This window comes from Canis lupus, chromosome 11 (genome assembly GCF_011100685.1).
Source record: "Canis lupus familiaris isolate Mischka breed German Shepherd chromosome 11, alternate assembly UU_Cfam_GSD_1.0, whole genome shotgun sequence".
NCBI classification, from domain to species: Eukaryota; Metazoa; Chordata; class Mammalia; order Carnivora; family Canidae; genus Canis; species Canis lupus.
This window is the reverse complement of record NC_049232.1, coordinates 12,704,224-12,724,997: the sequence shown is the minus strand read 5'-3', so window position 1 is coordinate 12,724,997 and position 20,774 is coordinate 12,704,224. Positions and strand designations below refer to the sequence as shown.

At 37.9% G+C, this 20,774-nt stretch overlaps 1 protein-coding gene across 2 annotated transcripts in view; it reads right to left on the bottom strand.

Moving 5' to 3' along the window:
• The window catches only part of SNX24 (sorting nexin 24), a 159,977-nt gene that overhangs the window by 39,201 nt on the left and 100,002 nt on the right, over positions 1-20,774 (bottom strand). For both annotated transcript variants that reach the window (XM_038551968.1, XM_038551969.1), the window contains exon 3: positions 18,982-19,086. In XM_038551968.1, the coding sequence (XP_038407896.1) occupies positions 18,982-19,086 (105 nt within the window). The remainder of the gene's footprint in view (positions 1-18,981; positions 19,087-20,774) is intronic.

Here is a 20,774-nt window from a genome sequence, read left to right as displayed (position 1 = left end):
TAGCTGCACTTACTAAGTCATAATACTAATTTTTCCAAATCCATCCTCCAAAAACACAAAGACATTTTAATGAGGTTTGGCCATGAAATTCCCTTCTTTTGTGATGTCACACAGTTGTTCCTGGAGAGCAAGTAGAAAATGTTGCATTTAGAAAAATTTGGATACAAGACCCCCTGAAACTCTTCTTGTGAAAGGTTTCTGAACAGGCTAGAAAATTCTGTTTCCAAGTTTTAAGAGAAGTAGAGAGAATTTTAGGTTACATATATTAATCCTGGCAACCAAATCCCATCATGATAGAAACTCTGTCAAACATCCATTTTCAAGATGTTCTCTCCCAGTGTTGTGTTCTTTCAAAAGCCACTTACTTTCCCACTTGGGGTTCCCAGGGCCCTCAGTGGGAGGCTGGCAGGAGTCGGGGTGGTGCCGGCACCAATGCTGCCTCCTTTCTGTTACTCAACGTACATTTGGGCAAGCAATTTCTGGTTTTGCCTTCAGTCTGCAGTTCCTTTGAAAGGCATCCTTTTAAGCAACTTGCACCTTCTGTGAGATTTCGCTGGAAGCAGGTAATGCAACCTATCTAGTTTAGTTGAAAGTAGGTAATACAACCTCATCAGGTACCTCAGAGTGCAAGAGGCTATCATGAACACACAAGCAAGGGCATCAGAGTGAGGCCCCTGTTGTGGACTCCAAGCTGTCTGACACCTGGACTCATGAAAGGGCCAGAAGCAGTCTGAACAGTGATATTAATAAAGCCTGTCTGGGACACCTGGATGGCTCAGTGGTTGAGCATCTGCCTTTGGCTCAGGGCATGATCCTGGGGTTCTGTGATCAAGTCCTGCATCGGGTTCCCTGCAGGGAGCCTGCTTCTCCCTCTGCCTGTGTCTGTCTCCCTCTCTGTGTCTTCCATGATAAATAAATAAAATCTTAAAAATAAATAAAGCCTGCTTCACTTCTTTGTCATATAAAAAATTAATATAATTGCAAGTTTCATGACTGCTTTCTACATTCTCATAGGTGTGACTGCACACACTTGGCCTTGGACACTTGCTGGTGAGGGGGCTGCATGCACTGACCCTTAGATTCCTACGCAGGCACTCTTTAAATTGTCTCCCCTGACCAACAGCCTCTTAAAAAGGTTCATACTGATTTACCGGATTTCCTTGCTACTATTTTGTCTACTGAGGAAAACAGAAGTGCTTTACATACAGGCTTTGCGCATATGGTCATATACAAAATGGTCCATATTTAGGCAAACTGACTTCAAATACCAGATGATGCTGTTGAACTAGGATGATGGTGAGGACAATGAAGGAATAAATGCAAAGCACCATGTAGAGCATATGGCCCAGGGCAGGTTCTTCCAAAGTGTTTATTTTATGAATCAATGAGTAAGTGAGTAAACGGATAAAAGATCTCCATGAGAACTTCCTAGTGACAACATCCTGCATCATCCTGAAGATGGTGCTTTGTGTATACTAGTTCAGGTGGTCCTCTTTAACAACTCTATGAGGTAGAGGTATGCTTTTTTAGCCCTTTTACAGAAAAGGTGACCAGTGCCCAGAGTGGTTAGGTTAAAACCCTAGCTGAGACAGCAGTGAGTGGAGGTTCAGGACTCTGAATCCACATCCCCCTGATGCCAGGCCATGCTCTCCCATTTCAGCCCTCTCCGTTGGCCATCTGCCCCAATGTGCACTGGCCTTTAAATGCAAGGATCAACTATAGTTGGAGGGCTGAATGTAGCCTGCTGCATGGTTTTGTAAATAAAGTTTTATTAGAACAGAGGCCCTCTCCTTTGTTAAGCACCATTTATTAACATCTTAAGGCAGCTTTTGCAGTACAATGACAAAGTTGGGTAGTTGTGACAAAGACTGTATGGCCCGGATTACTTAAAATATTTACCAGCTGGTCTTTAAGACAAAAATTATGCTGACTCCTGCCTAGCACAGACACTCTGGTGTTTACAGCTCTATTTCTTCCTCAGAGGGACAATATACATTTCTCTTTTAATGCATTTACCAAATTCAAGGGTCAATTCTGATTTGGAAGATATCGAAAGTCTTTCTTCATGTACCTTAAGATTTGGGAAAACAGATGGTTTTCAATACTAAAAATAAGAACCAATTTGATTATATTTCCATTTCCTTTTTTTGATTGGCAAGAAGGTATGACACTGTTACTATACCAAAATTGCTAAAAACCATTACTAACGTTGGTTCACGTTACCTATTTTAAGGAATCTGGAACTAATTGCTCTCAATTAATCTCCTCCATTCTTTGATCGCTTATTTATCAGATTGGGAAAGATAGATTTAATAGTGCTTGCTTGAAACAGGTTCCTTAATTGGAAACATCACAGCATTTAGTTCACTTTGTCCTCCAGCAATTAAGAACAATTTGGAAAAGTGTTGTTGATTTTTTTTTTTTTACACTATTGTCTCCCTCATTAGTTTTCTAAAGATCCAGACAAAACAAATGACAATTCTAGCTAGCACTATTGGTCCAAATGAAAGCCTAACAGCCAGATTACTTACTATGAGAAATGTGAGCCATCCTCATCTATTTCGTCTGTGTCTTACATTTATTTCCCTGTACCCTTGGCTCTTGTGCAGGTAAGTGGCAATACCTCTTAGAAAAGGCATCATTTTGCACCCACCTTTACACAATTATCTTTTCTCCAAATAAGCCAAATCAACAGAAGAAATTATTTTTCTTGATTAAGCACCCACATTTCTCTTGGGAGGGACCAAAACAAACAATTAATCTTTCCTTATTTGTTCTCAAGAAGTCCCTGCCTCCTTCCACGCAGGCTATCCAGGTACCTGTGGCAGCCAGTCGGCAGCAATTAGACCTGAGCAGAAAATGAATGGACTCCGGGCCTGAGGGCCTAATCTGCTGAGAGTCTGTGTGAGAGGGCAAGGTTAGACCAGGAACATTCCCTTGTTGTCGGAACACTGTTCAAAATTACTACCTGACTTCAGCATAATTAACCAGGCTTGGGAATTTATATGAACTAAGTAATTGGAAAGAATTAGCAAGAGATATGGACATTAATCTTTACCAGTTACACAGTGTTTAATGAAATTAAGGGTCCTGTGCTCATTCTCACCCTGCTTTAGTTTGCACGCTTTCTACTTCGCCTATAGAACAAGGAAAATATGCCACATGAAGATGCACAAATACAAACAACAATGACAACCATAACAAAACCCAAACACTCCAGGTTGAAAATAAAAGACAATCCAAAAACTTAAGAGCAGGCTTAAGTTTTAACGCATCCATAGGATAGGATATTATGGAGCCTTTACTAAAATAGTTTTTTAAAAGAACCTTCATCTGTTAGAGATATATACTGAAAAATTTACAGATAAAAGACATCTGTGAGTTCTTTCAAAATAATATGGGAATATAGGAAGGTGGGGTATATTTGGGAATATAGGTAGGATAGACCCTGAGTTGGTAATTATTGAAGACGGATGATGGGTATCTGGGATTTTATGTTATTATTCTATTTTTTATATGTTGAAAATCCCCATACCAAAAAAGTTAAGGTGCTTTTAAAAACCTCGTCTTAGGAGAATTCTTAATCCATGGTGGTAACTGTCAGTGATACGGTTTTATGTTCTTCTTTATTTTTTCCTGTACAGACTTGGGATATGCTTTTAAATTAAAAGAGGAGTTTATAAAGCATTAGAGATGATACAGTAAATATACTAAAATACATGATTAAAAATATGCACAGAAAAAAGACAAAGGAAGCACATCATGATTTTGAGATGTTTAAATCAGAGTTTCTCAGCCCGTGCCACTATTAACACTCTGAAGCAAATGACTATTTGTTCAGGGCTATCCTGTGTATTGTAAGATTTTTAACATCCTCAAAATGTGACAACCGAAAATGTCTGTACATATCATCTGATGTCCTTTGGGAAGAAAAACTGCCCCTGGTTCAGGTAAGTTTGAATGTAAAGAAAAATCAGTATGTGGGTATATTTGCATCCATATACATGAAACGACATCAGTGACTACTTGTTTCTAGAAGGGACTTTGAGCTGGCTTTCCAGAAATGCATCCAAGTCTGTATATAACACTCCACATCTCACCTGCCCACTTTCTAGAAACAGCATGCTGCCATGAGTCTGCCAACAAGCACAGGCAGCTCTATAGGAGGATTTAGCCCAAAACATTCATCTTATCAATCCAGGACTCTGTTAGGGCACTAAACCTAACTTAATGACTATTGAGAAGTTTTGTTCTTTTTTTTTTTCCTTATATCAGTATAGACTGACAAACTAGCTGGTCAATATTTATATTTCATAGTCTTAAAATTTGCAAAGTTTTAAATTTTAAGCCTGATCAAATCTTTGGGGCCCCAATGCAATGGAGTACATATTTCCAATCCATTCCCTTCTTCCACACAGATTCCTCTCAATGAAACCGTGGATGTTTTTGAGGTTCCAAGAGCTTCTCAAATTATCATTACTGACCTTACCTCCACTGACCTATATATTACCTCTGAAGGCTCATTATCTATAGCTCTGTAGGCCAGGCTCTTCTGCAATCTCACCTATCCAAAGGAAGCAAGAATGCATTATTTGAATTTTAAAAGTACTGGTTTAATTTATTTCATCAAAAGGAAAGGGTACTGCTTTCTTTAAAGAATTAGTATATACGACTAGTTTCAGAAATTTAAAAAATTGCTCCGTACTAAAAATTATTTTAAACACAGTCTGTCATTTTGAGATCATGGGAAGAAAGCAAATCACAGAGAAAAATAAAATACATTTGATAATAAGTAGCACAATTCTCTGTAATTAAAAGACAAATCTATAAAATATATGAGATGAAATACCACATACTGTGCTAAGTATAGTTTACATAGTGTTTTCAGCTTAGCACATAAAAGTCTTAAAGAACTATATTGTAAAATCTAAGAATCATCTATAGGTCACAGTTGACAAAAATGAAATTTAGGAAACAGAGACTCGTGAAGTTTTTTCCTCTTCATGTTTTGTCAATTATTTCGCCAGTTATGACGACAAACCTGTCTGCCAAATTCTGGATAAGTGGTTAGAGTTTTCCTGTGTGAACAATGAACCACAGAAACAGGGTTCCAGGATTTCTCAGCAGGCACAACACAAACATGTATGCGCTAGAGAATCTGAAAACACTTGCTAGCAATGATGGATTTAAGTTATTAACAGATCAAAAAGAGATGGATGGTGGTTTGCTTTTCTTAATCTACATCATCATCTAGATCTATTTAAAGATATGTGGCGCACTAACAAACTTGGTTAAGGTTTCGATAAAATCAGTAAAAATAATCTGCCCCCGTTACATCGAGTCTGTATCGATCAATAAAATCACTTGTACAAGGAAAGTACTGTTAAGGACTGACAATCCCAGCCATTAATATTATTTAACACACCGTTCACAATCTCTAACGAGAACAAAGAACAGTTTGTCTCATGTTATAAGCAGGACCTTCATAGATACTGTTACTTCTATAGGCTTTTACAGTGATTTTGTGAAGTTAAAACTGTACGTACATCTCTCATGAGTGCACCCTCCACCCCCAATACATAAGAATTTGTTCTTTACTTTGGTTGCATTTTAAGGAAGTCCTTTGTAAGCAAAACTGCTTTTATGCCACTTCTTAATTTGTGAATGAAACTCAATATTATCAGGACCTACACTGTAGGGTGTAGGGTGGCCATGGGGACAGCATAGAGCTTCTGGGCTGCGCTCTTGACTTTATACAGCTCCATCAATGACATTACCCTGTCAGGGGTGGATGAAAAGACAGATTTTCAATTACTCCTCAGTCAGAGTTGTATGGCTATGGAGAGATACACGTATATGATTTAAAAGCACTCAAGTAGAAAGTGGACAATAAGAAAAGATGAGAATATTTAACAGAAGAAATTTTTCACCTTTGTAAAATATCTATGATGGTATAAATGAGAATAATGATGAGAAAACTCCTTTACAAAGTAAAACTGACTTAATGATAATGCTAAGATCTTAAACAGAAACCTGATCTACATCATCTCACCTTTCCAGCTCTGACCACTCACAAGCTCAACAGTTTATGATATGTAGTGCTTTGCAGTTTTGCTGAGATAAAGCAAGAGGGAGCCCCTCTCTGGTAAGTGAACTTTGAAAACATTAGACCTGAATCTCAGTTCAGTTTCATTTACTGTGTTGATCTCAGTGCAATTGTGCCTATCTTACAATTCTCATGGAGTGATTAAAACAAAACAAAACAAAACAAAACAAAACAAACAAAACTCTGGTGGTCTGCACAGTACATGGAGAAACATTCCCCCAAAAGAACATTCATTGCCAGTACGCATCAAAGATGTGAATCAAAAGTGAAATTATGTATATGAAAAAGGATGTTTGGCCATAAAATAGGCATTGTATGTAATTTAAAAGATACCCAACTTATAAGTGGTTTGTAGTCATTAAAAAGTTAAGTTCATGAATGAAAAGTACAGCATAGGAAATATAATCAATAACACTGCAATAATGCTGTACGGTGACAGATGGCGAATGCACTACTGTGGTGAGTCCTGCGTAAGTACAGAACTATTGACTATGTTGTATGCCTAAAACCAATATAACCTTGTATGTCTACATACAAAAGAAAGAAAGTGGAGTGCCTGGGTGGCTCAATTGGTTAAGCGTCTAACTCTTGGTTTCCGCTCAGGTCATGATCTCAGGGTCCTGGTTTAAGCTGGCTTCATACTTAGCCTGGAGTAGCCTTGGGATTCTCTCCCTCTCCCTCCACCCCCTCCCCCTACTCATGCATACATGCTCTCTAAAATAAATAAATAAATAAATAAATCTTACCCAAAAAAAAGAAGACAAAGTAAGTCTACAAAACACTCTAGGTGGAAGTAAGAAAATGTGTTTTACAAAATGCTTTAAGAGTATTCCAACTAGTATAGAAACTGGTTATTAGATGAAAGAGGATATTTCTGAGAAAACCCCATGGTGGTACCAGACACATAATGGCCGTGTGATTCTGGAGGTAACTGGGATCTTGTTCGAGTATTTTCATGTAGCAACAGGTGGTGAGGCAGCACAGCAGCTGTTCACCCAACAATTCCCAAAATAAAACACCATTTCAACATTTCACCAGGAGCTTCTTACTGCAAAATGGGGAATGGGGACCTAATGGCCACAGAATCTTTGGAGAATAAAGAAGCTCGTGGACAAGAAAGATAACAGGCTTGAAAATATGCCTGGTGGGATCAGGAAGGCAGCATACTTTGGAAGAAATGTTCTCTAAAGCACACTAGGCTGAAGAAATGTCAAAGACAGATAAAAAAATATTATTCAATAAACCCCAAGACATTAAACCTACATATACTGACTATGTAATTAAAAAAGAAAAAGAAAAACATGTTGAGGTCGTGATGCAACCTTTTTGGGAACTACCTTGCAGGAATGTTGAAGGTCTATTTTACAGCTCATGGGTATGAGTGGTGACAGGTGGCATTTCATAAAAGCGTATGCTCCAGTATGAACCTCAGATGAAATGCATTGTATGTGCAACCAATCACTGGCTGCCACAGGTGGACTGTCCCAGAGATTCCTACAGAATTTGTATTCCCATCCCTAAATGAATAGGATATGAAATCCATTTTGACTTGGGAAGCAAAAACTGTCAAAAATAAAATTATAGTCAGTAAAATAATTAAACTTGTTTTCCAAATTTCTCTATGTTTGAAGAATAGATTATAGGAAATTATGTGTCTCATTTTATTGAAAAAGTCTGCAGTATAAATCCTGATAATAATATCTGGCTAACCATGAAGAGTAATTTAGTACTTGAACACTCCATCATGCCGTATTTTCTTGGAAAGGAATACTCAGGATCCTAAAAATGTTATATATATGTATAAACACATACACACACAAACACAATATGTAGTTTTAAATATATTTTATATTAAGTATATACAAATATACATTATTTTTTAAATCTGCATATTATAAAATATATATTATATATAATTACATATGTATGTATATCAATGTTTAAAAATGCATCACTGAGATGATAATAAAGTATGGAATCAGGATCATCTTTAAATTGAATATAAATAGAAATCCTGATAGACAAGCAAGCACCAAAGCTGGTTCTGTCCCATGGATGAGTTGTGAACACCATACCTTTGAACACCCCCTCTGGGGACGGCATGGACAGAAGAAATGAAGATAAAATCTAAGATTTGCTCAGGGTAGATAGGCATGGGAAACCCAAAAAGTGAAGTCCAAATAAAGCAGCTGAAGGATACATACTCAGAGGAAGGGGGAAAAAAAAAAACCTTCACAGGTTTGTAACCTAAACTAACACCTTTTGTGTAATTCAAAAAATTTTGAAGTCCCAGTTGACAGTGTTCCTAGGTGATCAGCAAAGCAAACAAAAATTCTCTCTTGTGCAAATTTAATTCAATCCTGGACTTAAAAAAAAATCCCTAAGGATAAAGGTAAAAGGAAAGTGATTACCAGCTAAAAATAAAAACAAACAAATAACACATACATGTACACCTAAGATGAAACAAAGCACCATGGGCAAGAATCAGCAGAAACAATTTGGACCATGAAGATGTTAGTTATCATAATTATCAGACCGTGAATTTAAAAACAGAATAAAAAAGGGGAAAGAGGCAACATTCAAAGATATGATACCTGAGCATTTTCCAGAAATGCTGAAAGGTTCCAACATGCAGATTCAGAGAACGTGCACATGCACACACACACACACACACACACACACGCAAAATACTAAAAAATACATATTTTAAAAAATCTACACCTACATATAGAATAACTATAGTAACTCTAATAATAAAGTTCTACAGCAAAATGTAAGAACACCAAAGATGAAAAACAGAAGAACATCAAAGATGAAAAGAAGACGCTAAAAGAATTAGAAAAAAATGACAGATCACATTTAAAAGGCAGAAAACTAAGCATTTATATTTATTTTTTCTTTATATGTTTAAGTAGGCTCCACACACAGTATAGAGCTTCAACATAGGGCTTGAACCCACTATCAAAACTTGAGCTGAGATCAAGAGTGACACTTAACTGAATGAGCCACCCAGGCACCCCTAAGCATATCTATTTGTAAGAAATGGTGTTTTATGACTTTTATTCTGTCTTCCAAAAACAAAGAAAAGATTCATATATATTTAAAGAAGACATGATTCCAATCTAATTCCTCCAGCATTAGGATTACCATATGCATCCACTGGATTTTTCCTAATACACATGTGGAATCTAAGTGATCTTATTTTTCCAATACTTTGCAACACTTTGTTCCTTTATAATCCTAAGTATCATTTCATCATCACTCATCAATTATTCCCAACTATGCTAAGAAATAAGAAAACTGAATAATGATGAGAGTGGAGTGTCTGGAAGGATAATGAAATAAATAATCATTGCAATATGTTTTAGCTTTCTTACTGTATTGCCCAAAGTACTCATCATTTTTCAATATCTTCCAATATTTGAAGTTACTTGTAAAGTTCTCACTAAACACAGTTAAATATTCAGAAATTTTCATTTTCTACCCAAAATAGTAAAGAAAAAATAATCAATGGAGCAAAGTGTTTCGCGATTATTATAAGATTCAGACAATGACAAGAAAGATAGACAGGAATACTCTAGACCACCACAGTCCATAAGAAGTATAATGTAAGCCACATATACACTTTATAGTAATTTTAAATGTATATTTAACATTTAAATTTTCTGGTAGCTCCTTGAAAAAAGTAAAAAGAAACAAGTAAATATATTTTGTTTAACCTGATACATAAAAAAAATAGTACTTAAAAAAATAAAAACTATTGAGATATTTTACATTCTTTCTTGTACTAAGTTTTTGAAATCTGTGTACATTTTGTAGAACATCTTGATTGAGACTAGCCACATTTCAAATGTTCAAATGTTTATTAGCCACATATGACTAGTAGCTTCCATAATATATAGCAAAATTAGTAGTAGAGGTAAAATCAGATCATGAGACTTCAGATGCTATCATAGATGAATTTTCTCACACTTAGGGATCAATGATGAAAAAGGAAATACAGTATTCTCTTGGAGCTATTCATTCAATCGGAAGAATTTCATCATACAGTATTTTGCATCAAGGACTCAGACCATTTCATCTTGCTAAAAGAATGTTGAACACCATTTTTTCACTTTTTATGATGTTTGTGTACCAAGATTTATTTAACAAATGCTTTACTTTACCAGACAAAACCATATACAAAGGTGGCAGCAGTGTAAACTTTTTTAAAAAGATTTTATTTATTTATTCATGAGAGACAGAGAGAGGCAGAGACATAGGCAGAGGGAGAAGCAGGCTCCCTGTGGAAGCCCGATGCAGGACTCGATCCCAGGACCCTGGGATCATGACCTGAGCCAAAGGCAGACGCTCAACCACTGAGCCACTCGGGCGTCCCATTATAGAAGATTTTTAAAAACCCATTCTAGTTCTGAGTATAAATTTAAAAAGGAAAACATTTTGTAATAATGCAGGAAAAGTCACTTTTCTTTAACAAATCTATTAACCATTAAGGTTTCCAAAGATTTGGACTGCATCACGCATGTCAAAGAAAAAGAACCAGAAACAATGATAAGCAAAAACCTATCATATATATGTGTATATATAATATGATGTATATATGCGTGTGTGTGTGTATTTATTTATTTATTTATTTATTATTTATTTATTTCCTGGCTCCTGGAAAATATATATGAGATATATTTAAAATCTGGATTTTATAATGTTTACAATATGATTTAGGTTTTCAGGTTTATGCAAAACAGTTCATGACCAGTTCATCAGTAAAGCATGCTGTTCAAAGGATGCTGCCCATTTGAAAAAAAATAGAAAAATAAAGATTAAGACTTTGAGTTTGAGTTTGCTATGCTGAAATTCTAATCAAAATTCTAGTGAAGTTGTCTTTCACTTTTCTCCTTACTTGAATTTCTATAAATTATTCATTAAAAAAATCTTAAAATTACAAAAACACTAAAAATGGCCCACTGGACAAATGGTAAATGATGGTTACCATTTTTCCCAGGAAACTGAGAGTTAGTATGTTTAAAAAGATAAAACAGACCCCAAACTAACATCCAGGCAGATGAGGGGGAAAAAGCAAAGTGAATATCTTTTTTTCTTTTTTTTTACGATTTTATCTATTTATTCACAACAGACAGAGAGAGAGAGAGAGAGAGAGAGAGAGAGGCAAAGACACAGGCAGAGGGAGAATCAGGCTTATTCAGGGAGCCCGACGCAGGACTCGATCCCAGGTTTCCAGGATCACACCCCGGGCTGAAGGCAGCGTTAAACCACTGGGCCACTGGAGCTGCCCAGCAAAGAGAATTTCTAAAACAAAAAAAAGCATAATATTAAAACTGAAAAGTCAAAGGATAGACTTCTAGTTTAATTAGATGGAATAAATAGACTTTTCCCTCTCCCTCCTGCTAAATACAACTAAAACTGGACATTATATTGGATATTATATCTAAGGCTGAGGGAAGGAATGAAACCTGCCAGCACCTAAGGAATGATACAGTGGTGAGTTTTATCTTTCCTGGGTTTTCATTTTACCTCATGTATCTTGATTGGAACAGAAAAAGCCAGGAGCCAGAAAATACCAGGAGAGGCAGACAAATCAAGCCCCAATCAAAGCTTGTTTCCTCTAGCAAAGATACCATAAAAGAGACAGCCTAGCAAGATAGAAAACTTTCAGGCACTGACCATTCTATTCAACCAAAACACCACAAAAGAAATTGTTGGTCCACTTCTACTCAAGCCAGCAAAAGCCTCTAGTGGAAAGCCTAGATTTCTACCCTCATGAGGCTGCGAAGAGGCACTCGATGCCACAGTAGTGTCAGAGATGGCCAAGTAGGGAGCGAAGACTCTTGTCTCCCTCAAGCCATTCAAGGGTCAGTGGAGACCATGTGGGGAATTGAAACTCCCATCCTCTTAGCAATAACGAAGAAAACCTTTCCCACACTAGAGGTCAACAAAGGCCAAGTGGGGAAGCTGATCATCCACCTTCACCCAGCAGAAATGAGGTAGAGTCCTTGCACCCCACCCTGCCTAGACTGAGCAGTGTCAGAGAAGGCCAGCTAAGAAAGGAGTCTTAATGAGATCCAGAGTTCCTAACATAATACAAAAATGTCCAGGAATCAACCACAACCATTCATCATATCAAAACCAGGAAGATCTCAAACTGAATGAAAAAGACAATAGACACCAACACTGAGAAGACAAAGATGTTAGAATATTCTAATAGTGACTATAAGGCAGCCATGGTAACAATGTTTCAATGAAACAGAAGAAACAGTGCAAAGACTCAACAAAGAAATATAAAACTTCACAAATACTCAACAAAGAAACAATATAAAGACTCAACAAAGAAATAAATGCTATAGGGATCCCTGGGTGGCACAGCGGTTTATTGTCTGCCTTTGGCCCAGGGCGCGATCCTGGAGACCCAGGATCGAATCCCACATCAGACTCCTGGTGCATGGAGCCTGCTTCTCCTTCTGCCTATGTCTCTGCTTCTCTCTCTCTGTGTGTGACTATCATAAATAAATAAAAATAAAAAAAAAGAAATAAATGCTATAAAGAATCAGTGGGAATTAAAAAAATTTTTTTTAAAGATTTTATTTATTCATTCATGAGAGACACACAGATAGAGGCAGAAACATAGGCAGAGGGAGAAGCAGGCTTCCTATGTGGAGCCCGATGTGGGACTTGATCCCAGGACTTGGGGATCACACCCTGAGCCGAAAGCTGAAGCTCAACCACTGAGCCACCCAGGTGTCCCCAGTGGGAATTTTAGAACTAAAAAATACAGTAACCAAAATAAAAAGCCAGTGGATAGGTTCAATATCAGAATGGAAGAACAGTGGAAAAAGTCAGCAAATGGAAAGAAAGAACAATAGAAATGAGCTTATCTGACCAATGGAGGGAAAACAAGTCTGAAGAAAAACAATGGAGAAGGCCCAGATCTGTGCAGGACTAGAGCAAAAAAAAAAAAAAACAAAAAAAAAACCCATATATTCCTATTATCATGGCCCTGGAAGGAGAAGACAAAGAAGGGAACTCCAAACAAGAAAAACCCAATGCAATACACACTGAGACACATCATAATTAAGCTTCTGAAAACTAATGACAAAGACAAAATCTTGAAAACAGACATCTTAAAACAGCATCTTACATATAAAAGAAAAACAATAATATGACAGTGGATTTTTTTTTTTTATCAGAAGCCATAAAAGCGAAAAGGAAGCTGTCAACCTAGAATCCTCTGTGTAGGGTGATCAGACTTGAAACATCCTGAGGTATTTGTCATGTTCAGGAGGAGACTAAAGAAAACAGGTAACTAGGAAAAAAAAAAAAAACAGATATAAACTAACACAGGAGGGAAAAAGGCAAGAGAAAAAGGGGGAAAAATCTGCCACCAATCTGAAAGCAGGCAAGAAAAGTAAAACCTCAGAAAAAGAGAGACCAAGGGAAAGCAAGGATGGTGGCCCTAAGCCCAATCATATGTGCAATCACAGGAATGTAAGTGGTAAATTTGAACACACCTTTCATCTTATAGATCAAAAAGCAAAGTCTGATTGAACAGCACCCTTAACAAAGTTCATCTCCTATATAGCTCTCTGCACTCAAGAATTAGCGAGTACATGTTTTCAAGCACACATCATCAATTTTAATAAATGGTTCATGTATACTGGAAGAATTAAGAAAAAATAAAACTCAGGTCCACCGCAGACTACTGACCCAACGGAACATTATAGTATGTTGCATAATTTTTAAAACTAATGAAGGGCAGGCTAGCCAGGTAATAGGATCTTCTGTAGACAGCATCCGGCAGGTATTGCATAGTAAATCCCACACCAGCTGTTCAACTGTCTGTGCAATTATCTTCTTCAGTGAATTTTAAGGTATTATGTTTTAGCTTATTTTTTTTTAATTTTTTTAAATTTATTTATGATAGGCACACAGTGAGAGAGAGAGAGGCAGAGACACAGGCAGAGGGAAAAGCAGGCTCCATGCACCGGGAGCCTGACGTGGGATTTGATCCTGGGTCTCCAGGATTGCGCCCTGGGCCAAAGGCAGGCGCTAAACCGCTGCGCCACCCAGGGATCCCTGTTTTAGCTTATTCTTAATCATGATTTCTATGAGACACTTTAGTCTAGCTCCCAACAATTCCTGTATATATTTTTAAAGAATGTATTCATTTATTTATTTGAGAGAGAGAAAGAGAGAGTGCACGCATGTATGTGTGTGGGGAAGAGCAGAGGGAGACGGAGAAGCAGGCTCCCCACTGAGCAGAGAGCCCGATGTGGGGTTCCATCCCAGGACCCTGGGATCAGGACCTGAGCCGAAGTCTGACGCTTAACTGACGGAGCCACACAGTCATCCCTCCTGGTATATTTAACTGTTGTTACCTCCTTATAAATAAGATGAAAACATAATCCTCTGTTGTTCTCAAGAAAGTGACATAAGATGTGGGTCCTTTCCTAAGAAACATAAATCTCACAGCATAGCAACAGATGCAACAAGTGATATATGAAAAATTCCCGTGAAAAATTGCCATCTAAAAACCAAGCCTGCTGCTCTGCCTACTTTACTTAGGTGCGCTCTGTCAAACAAATAAATAAATAAACAAACAAATAAATAAATAAAACCCTTTTATAAAAATAAAAACCAAGCCAGCTTGCAATATGACGCTACTACTGAAGAAGAGAGAGGGACCTGCCCATTGAACCAGCCTCAGATAAGGAAACAGAGCCACAACTGAACCTCAACCTTGCCCACCATTTGTTCTTCTTTTCTGGAAGAGTACAGATCTTCATCTCTGACACACTGAAATTCTGCCAGTGTGTCTATGTCTTGGAGGGCTTCTATCATTCTTCTTGTTCTGCCCTCGAAGCACCTTGTCTATGTAAAGGCTCACCGCCTCCAGCTTGGGGAAATGGCCAACTACTTTTCCTTTGATTATTCTCTCCCCTACTGGTGTATTTCCCCCTCATCTTTCTTTCTAGGACTCCAGGATGTTAGACCTGGATAGATCCTCAGTGTGTCTCGTCTTCTGTTGGGGAGATTTTGTATCTGTCCTTTATGAACAATTTTCCAAGTGAAGTACAGCTACTGAATGATTCGGCTGGAGGACACAATAAATACTAACAGGTCCTGTGTGTCCCGACTGCTCCTCTTAGTTTCCTAGTGTTATCTTTTGGCTGTAAGGCCTTTGGGCAGCTCTCTGGATTTATTAAAACCAATTATGGGGGTGTATTTTGTGTTCTGAGTTCTCTCTTTCCTGACAAGTCAGTGTTTCAGTTCATCTGGTCTTTTTGTTCCTCAAAGGCCTGGCAATCCTTGGTTATCAGGTCTCACTGAAGAAAGCATTACTGAGGGACCTGGGGGAGTGGGGGTTCCTCTGAAGGTCTGTCAGACCTCCTTCCAAGTGGAAGGACAATGTGAGCAGAGCATGCGATCTGGTCAGCTCTTCTCTGGGCTAAGGTGGTGGGGAAGGGAATCGAACTCGGGGTCCTATATCTACATGAGAAGCCTTAGCTCTCTTCATTCTATTTAATATTTTTGCATATTATTTTGTCTTTTTTAAAGATTTATTTGAGAGAGAGAGAGAGAGAGAGAGAGAGAATATAAGCAGGGCTAGAGGGGCAGAGGGAGTAAGAGAGAATCCTTAAGCAGACTCCATGCTGAGCACTGAGTGCCCAATGATGCACTCAGTCCAAGGACCCCGAGATCATGACCTGAGCTTAAATCAAGAGTCAGTTGCTTAACCCAGTGAGTCACCTAGGCACCCTTGTTTTATTTTGCCCTGAAGAGAAAGGTCTTGCAAATTTTTTTGCCCATCATAAACATCAAGCTGCCTGTATTCTATAGAGAACAAGTGGCCAAGACATCTGCCCCATGTGCTTACTCTGAATGGGCCCACTTGTTTGCATTTTTACCTGATGGCTCTAAGCCTAGACTTTCTCCAGCAAAGCCGTGGGCAGGCTTATTCCTGCCTCTACTGCAGGCTCTCAGGGCTGCTGCCTTCTGCTCTCTGCTACAACAATTCATATGCTTCCAGAACATTCCATTTTCCAGAAAGTTGTTAAACATTTTTCTTCCTCTGATGATCCCCTCTTTCCCTTGCCCATCTACTACTTAACTATGAAGGTTCACTCCTTGTTAAGTTTTTGCACTCTTATTTCAGAGGGGTCTCAGGAAAGACAGGAAGTCATCTCAAAGTAAAATGTCTTCTATAAACCATGTCTGAGGGTCAAATCAGTATGGGACATGCCAGGTAATATATTTCTTAAGATCTGGGTTTCTCTGCAGATGACTTAACATGGAAAACAGATGCATACTGACAGTTTTCATAGGATTCTATATATTCAAGGTATAGATTTTAAAAATAACCAATCAAAATAAAAACAAAACAAAAATAAAAAATCACCAATCTATCAACCTATCAAGGGAGTTAGGGGTAGCTAGTTAATTAAATTATGGCAGCTTATGATTAGAAGGCCTTCTCTTTTATGATTATTAATATATCCTTAAGTAAAACTATGTTAAGGCTAAGAAATTAGAAACATCTATAATGCAGAATGAAAAGGGACTTAGAAACTAAAATTTCAGTTCATGTCTTTAATCAACTCTAGGGAGTGAGGCAAGTTGCATAACCACACTAGACCTCAGTTTCTTCACCACTGAAATAGAAGAGTGACCTTAGGAATTCTGTTCTACTCACCCATTGTCCCGAAAGTACTAGTGGGATAAGAGGAGGAAGTGTTTTCTACGGCCCTCTCAAGTGCTAATCTGCCTGTTCTAAGAGTAGAAACCGAGGCCAGAAGTATAATTATGGATATAATGAAGGGCAGGAGGTAGGCTGGACTAGAAAACATTTTAATAGCACTGTGAGCTTGAAATGTTATGACTGTGGGTATGAAAACTTTTTCAGATTTGTGGGCCAGAACAGGGCCATCCTGTCCAATGCCATGCCAAGACTCTTAAAGAGACTTAAACACCAAAAGTTATAAAAAAATGATATGTGACCCAGGGTTTTCAGTTCACTTAGGACCAGTAAAGCATTCCCACTCATCTCTTCAACTTCTACCTAGCTCCCACTGCCCACAAACACAATCAGCCAGAGGAGGGAGAAGAGAGAGCTCCCATGACCTCCGTAGGGACCATAGTGACTAGAAAATGAATATTAAATGCAGAAGAAGAAGCAAGCTGTCCCAATCCCTCACCACATCTTTCAAGCCCTATTTCTGAGAATAGAAAATTCTAAGCTCAATTTGAGAGTCACTGTAAACTTCTCTTGGGGCCAGATGATTTTATCTGGATAGTTATATCCAAAGTACAAACAACTTAAAATGTTTACATTAAGTAGTAATGGAAGTCATGTGTCAAATACAGTGGGAGGAAAAAGAGGAAAGCATGCTTCACAAGGAAAGCCTGAAGATATACAGTATCTGTGGAAAATGTGGCCTATAAGAATGCATTGTTTACCTATTCCATTTAATTATAGAGAACATGAATTTTTACCCTTCACATCCGATGTCTAAAGTCTCGTTTTTTTTGGTTTGGTTTTGCTTGGCAGTGCTGCCAGCAGCTTTGGAAGTCTCACAGCTCCATATATAGAGCCTCAAGGGACACAGCCACACACGTTCCTATCATTTGTGGAACCCATTTCCTTTCATCTCTGACTTCCAGGGGGAGGCAGTGAAGGATCTGTCCACCATGCCCAAACGCAGATGAACAAAAACAGTAAAGAGAGCCCTTGTTAGATGCTTGCAGGGCCTCCAGCGTGTTGGCTTTTCTCAGTGAACAAGCCAGGAAAACTAAACAAGGCCATGGAGAGACTGTTAGCATCTTTCTACTGGGAGAGGGTCATCTAAATTTATCACCAAGTATAAACCTGTGGGGACAGCTTCTCTTCAACTTCTAACCAACAGTGATACAGGCAAACCACCCAGAAAAAGTTGGTCACACAAACAGTATGCTGGCTTCCCAGAGCCTCCAGCTACCTGCCTATACAGAATCTACCATAGGGTGAAAGCTTAAACAGGTTACAAGATATTAATAATGGAAAGCACAGTAAGAGCTGCTGTTTCTGTGATGTAGCATGTCTTAGATAGATAGATCATCATGATAAATCCATAACCCTTGGGTGAAGTCCAGCTCTTCTCTTCCTTTCCTCTCAGCTATGTTCACTTGGGTCATTCCCATGCATCTGCCTCTCAAATGCTTAGCATCCTGGCTGAGCAACTGGCCTGAGCCGTGCCAGCATCTGCCCTGCGTGGTGCACTCTGGATTAACAACTACATGGATATTTATCTGAAGCTTCTAGCCCTTTGTATTTTAAAACTAAGAGAAGTTGACATTGTTCCATCCTTTCCTTTGCTTTTCCTTTTTACTTAGGACAAGTGCTAAGTAAAGAGTGCTTACGCATTCTTTTAAAAAACATATTCTAATTTGCAAAGAAGTCGGCACTTCATCAGAGGCAATTTTTAGACACTTGTTCTCAACTTGATTTCACAGATGGACGAGTCAAGCCCAACGAAAATTCAGATTCTCTATGTCCTCAACAACCAAAACCCAACGGCTGAATTAAGCAACAAATCTTGAGAGAGAAAACAAAAAACAAAAACTAAGTAATTTGTAGAGCTCAATTAAAAAATGGACAGACCCACTTTACATCAGTTTCTACCTGTACATGAAATTTTCACTTCCTCAATCTACATTATTACTGATTAAAGCTAAAAGGACCAACTAACAACATATTTATAATTTTGCACATTCTTTATTTTAATCTAGAATGTTTGATTGCTTAATCTATTTTGTATCTCATCTATTAGCTTTGAGAAAAAATACTAAGACAGTAATATTAAACTGAGGATCTAAATACATCTTACCTGTAAATATGTTTCCAAACCTTGTCGCCGTTGTTCCAAGACTTTTGGGACCCAGTTCCTAACATGTTTAGAAGGGATTTCTGGAGTTTTTATACATTTCTTCAGCTATAAAGACAGAAACAGAAAAAAATACAGAAAAAGTCTCAATTATAAAGACATAATTTAAGGGGGAAAGCCAATAAAAGAAAATGAACTACTACTATCTCTAATAAAAAGACAGAGGAAAATATAATTATATCTAAATTTTATTAAAAAATTCTTTACTTAGGGGTGCATACATGGTGGCTCAGTCAGTTAAGTGTCTGACTCATGATTTCAGCTCAGATCATGATTTCAGGGCCCTGGGATCAAGCCCTATGTCAGGCTCCCTCCCCAGCACAGAATCAGATTCTTTCTCTCTCCCCTCCTCTTGCTGTATCCCTCCCCTTACTCAAGCTTTCTCTTTCTCTAAAATAAATAAATAAATAAATAAATAAAATATTTTTTTAAAAACCCTATTTACTTAGCTGTCCTAAATGTTCGGATTTTAGAAGAAGAGTTTTGTGTTTCTGGTAGTTGTTATTGTTGTATATTATCTAGTATTTCAGACTGGGATTATTTTTTCCTGAAAAATTAGAAATTCAGTAAATGCAAAAAAAAAAAGTTCAGTAAATGCATTGTATAGAGGCTAAGTAGTTTATAATTTCCAAAATCAATTAATATAAAGAAATTTTGTTCAGAAGTATTTTTCTGACAAAAAGCCTTTCTATGTATTATTTCACAGAAAAAGTCAAAATAAAATGCAATGTTTATAACCATCCCACTGGAAATGCCATATGAACTAGACCACACCATTTGGAAAGTTTCTCAAGTCTGTAATAGAATAAACTTTAGATTTTTATAACAGAAACACTGATTGTTGCAATGCTCCTAATAATTAGGTCCAAATTCTATTTGAGAAAAATCATCATGGTTCTCAGCTCAGCCTTTCTGGGCAGCAGTATGAAGGAACCACATAAAAAAGAAAAATTCTATTGGAACTTGAGTTAGAGCTGTCTGTGGTAGGCATATCCTATGACATTGCGCCTTAACCTGTGAATGTTACTTTACGTGGCAAACTACTTTGCAGAGGTGACTAAATTAGGGGTCTTAAATATAGAGTGATTTTAAGGAGGATTACCAGCTTGGCTGAGTGTAATAATAAGATTCCTTATAAGAGGCAAGCAGGAGGGTCGGAGTCAGAGAGAGTTTAGAAGATGCCACATGGGTGGCTTTGACAATAGAAGAAGGATTAAGATTAGAGCCCAGGTGATCTCTAGAAGCTGGGAAGGAAAGGGAATAAATATTCCCCTCTAGCCTTGTGATGCCTTGATTTACCCCAGTGAAATTCATTTTGGACTTCTGATCTCAAGAAGGATAAAAATAAATCAATCTGTTTTGTTTTAAGCCACTAAGTTTGCACTAATAGGTTACAGCAGCAATGTGAAACTGATATGCCGACTAAAATGGAATGAAGTTTAATGTTCTAATTAAAAACTTGGAAAACCTACTGTGTAGCAGGAAGCCAGAGCTGGTGTCAGGATTAAGAATATACAGATTATGACCTGCTGGAGGAGAGGCAAAAGCCCTGAGCTTCTGAGCTCCCAGTTTGGGGAAGTGGACCCCATGGGCTCATTCTGATTAAAGGCACTGTTTCATTATATCCACAGAAAGGATGTAGAGTAAGAAGGTTTATTACAGATCCCAGAAGCAGGGGAGGGCGGCAGGTCATGAGCAAGCGGGAGATAAGAGAGCAGGGTAGCAAGCACCTGTCA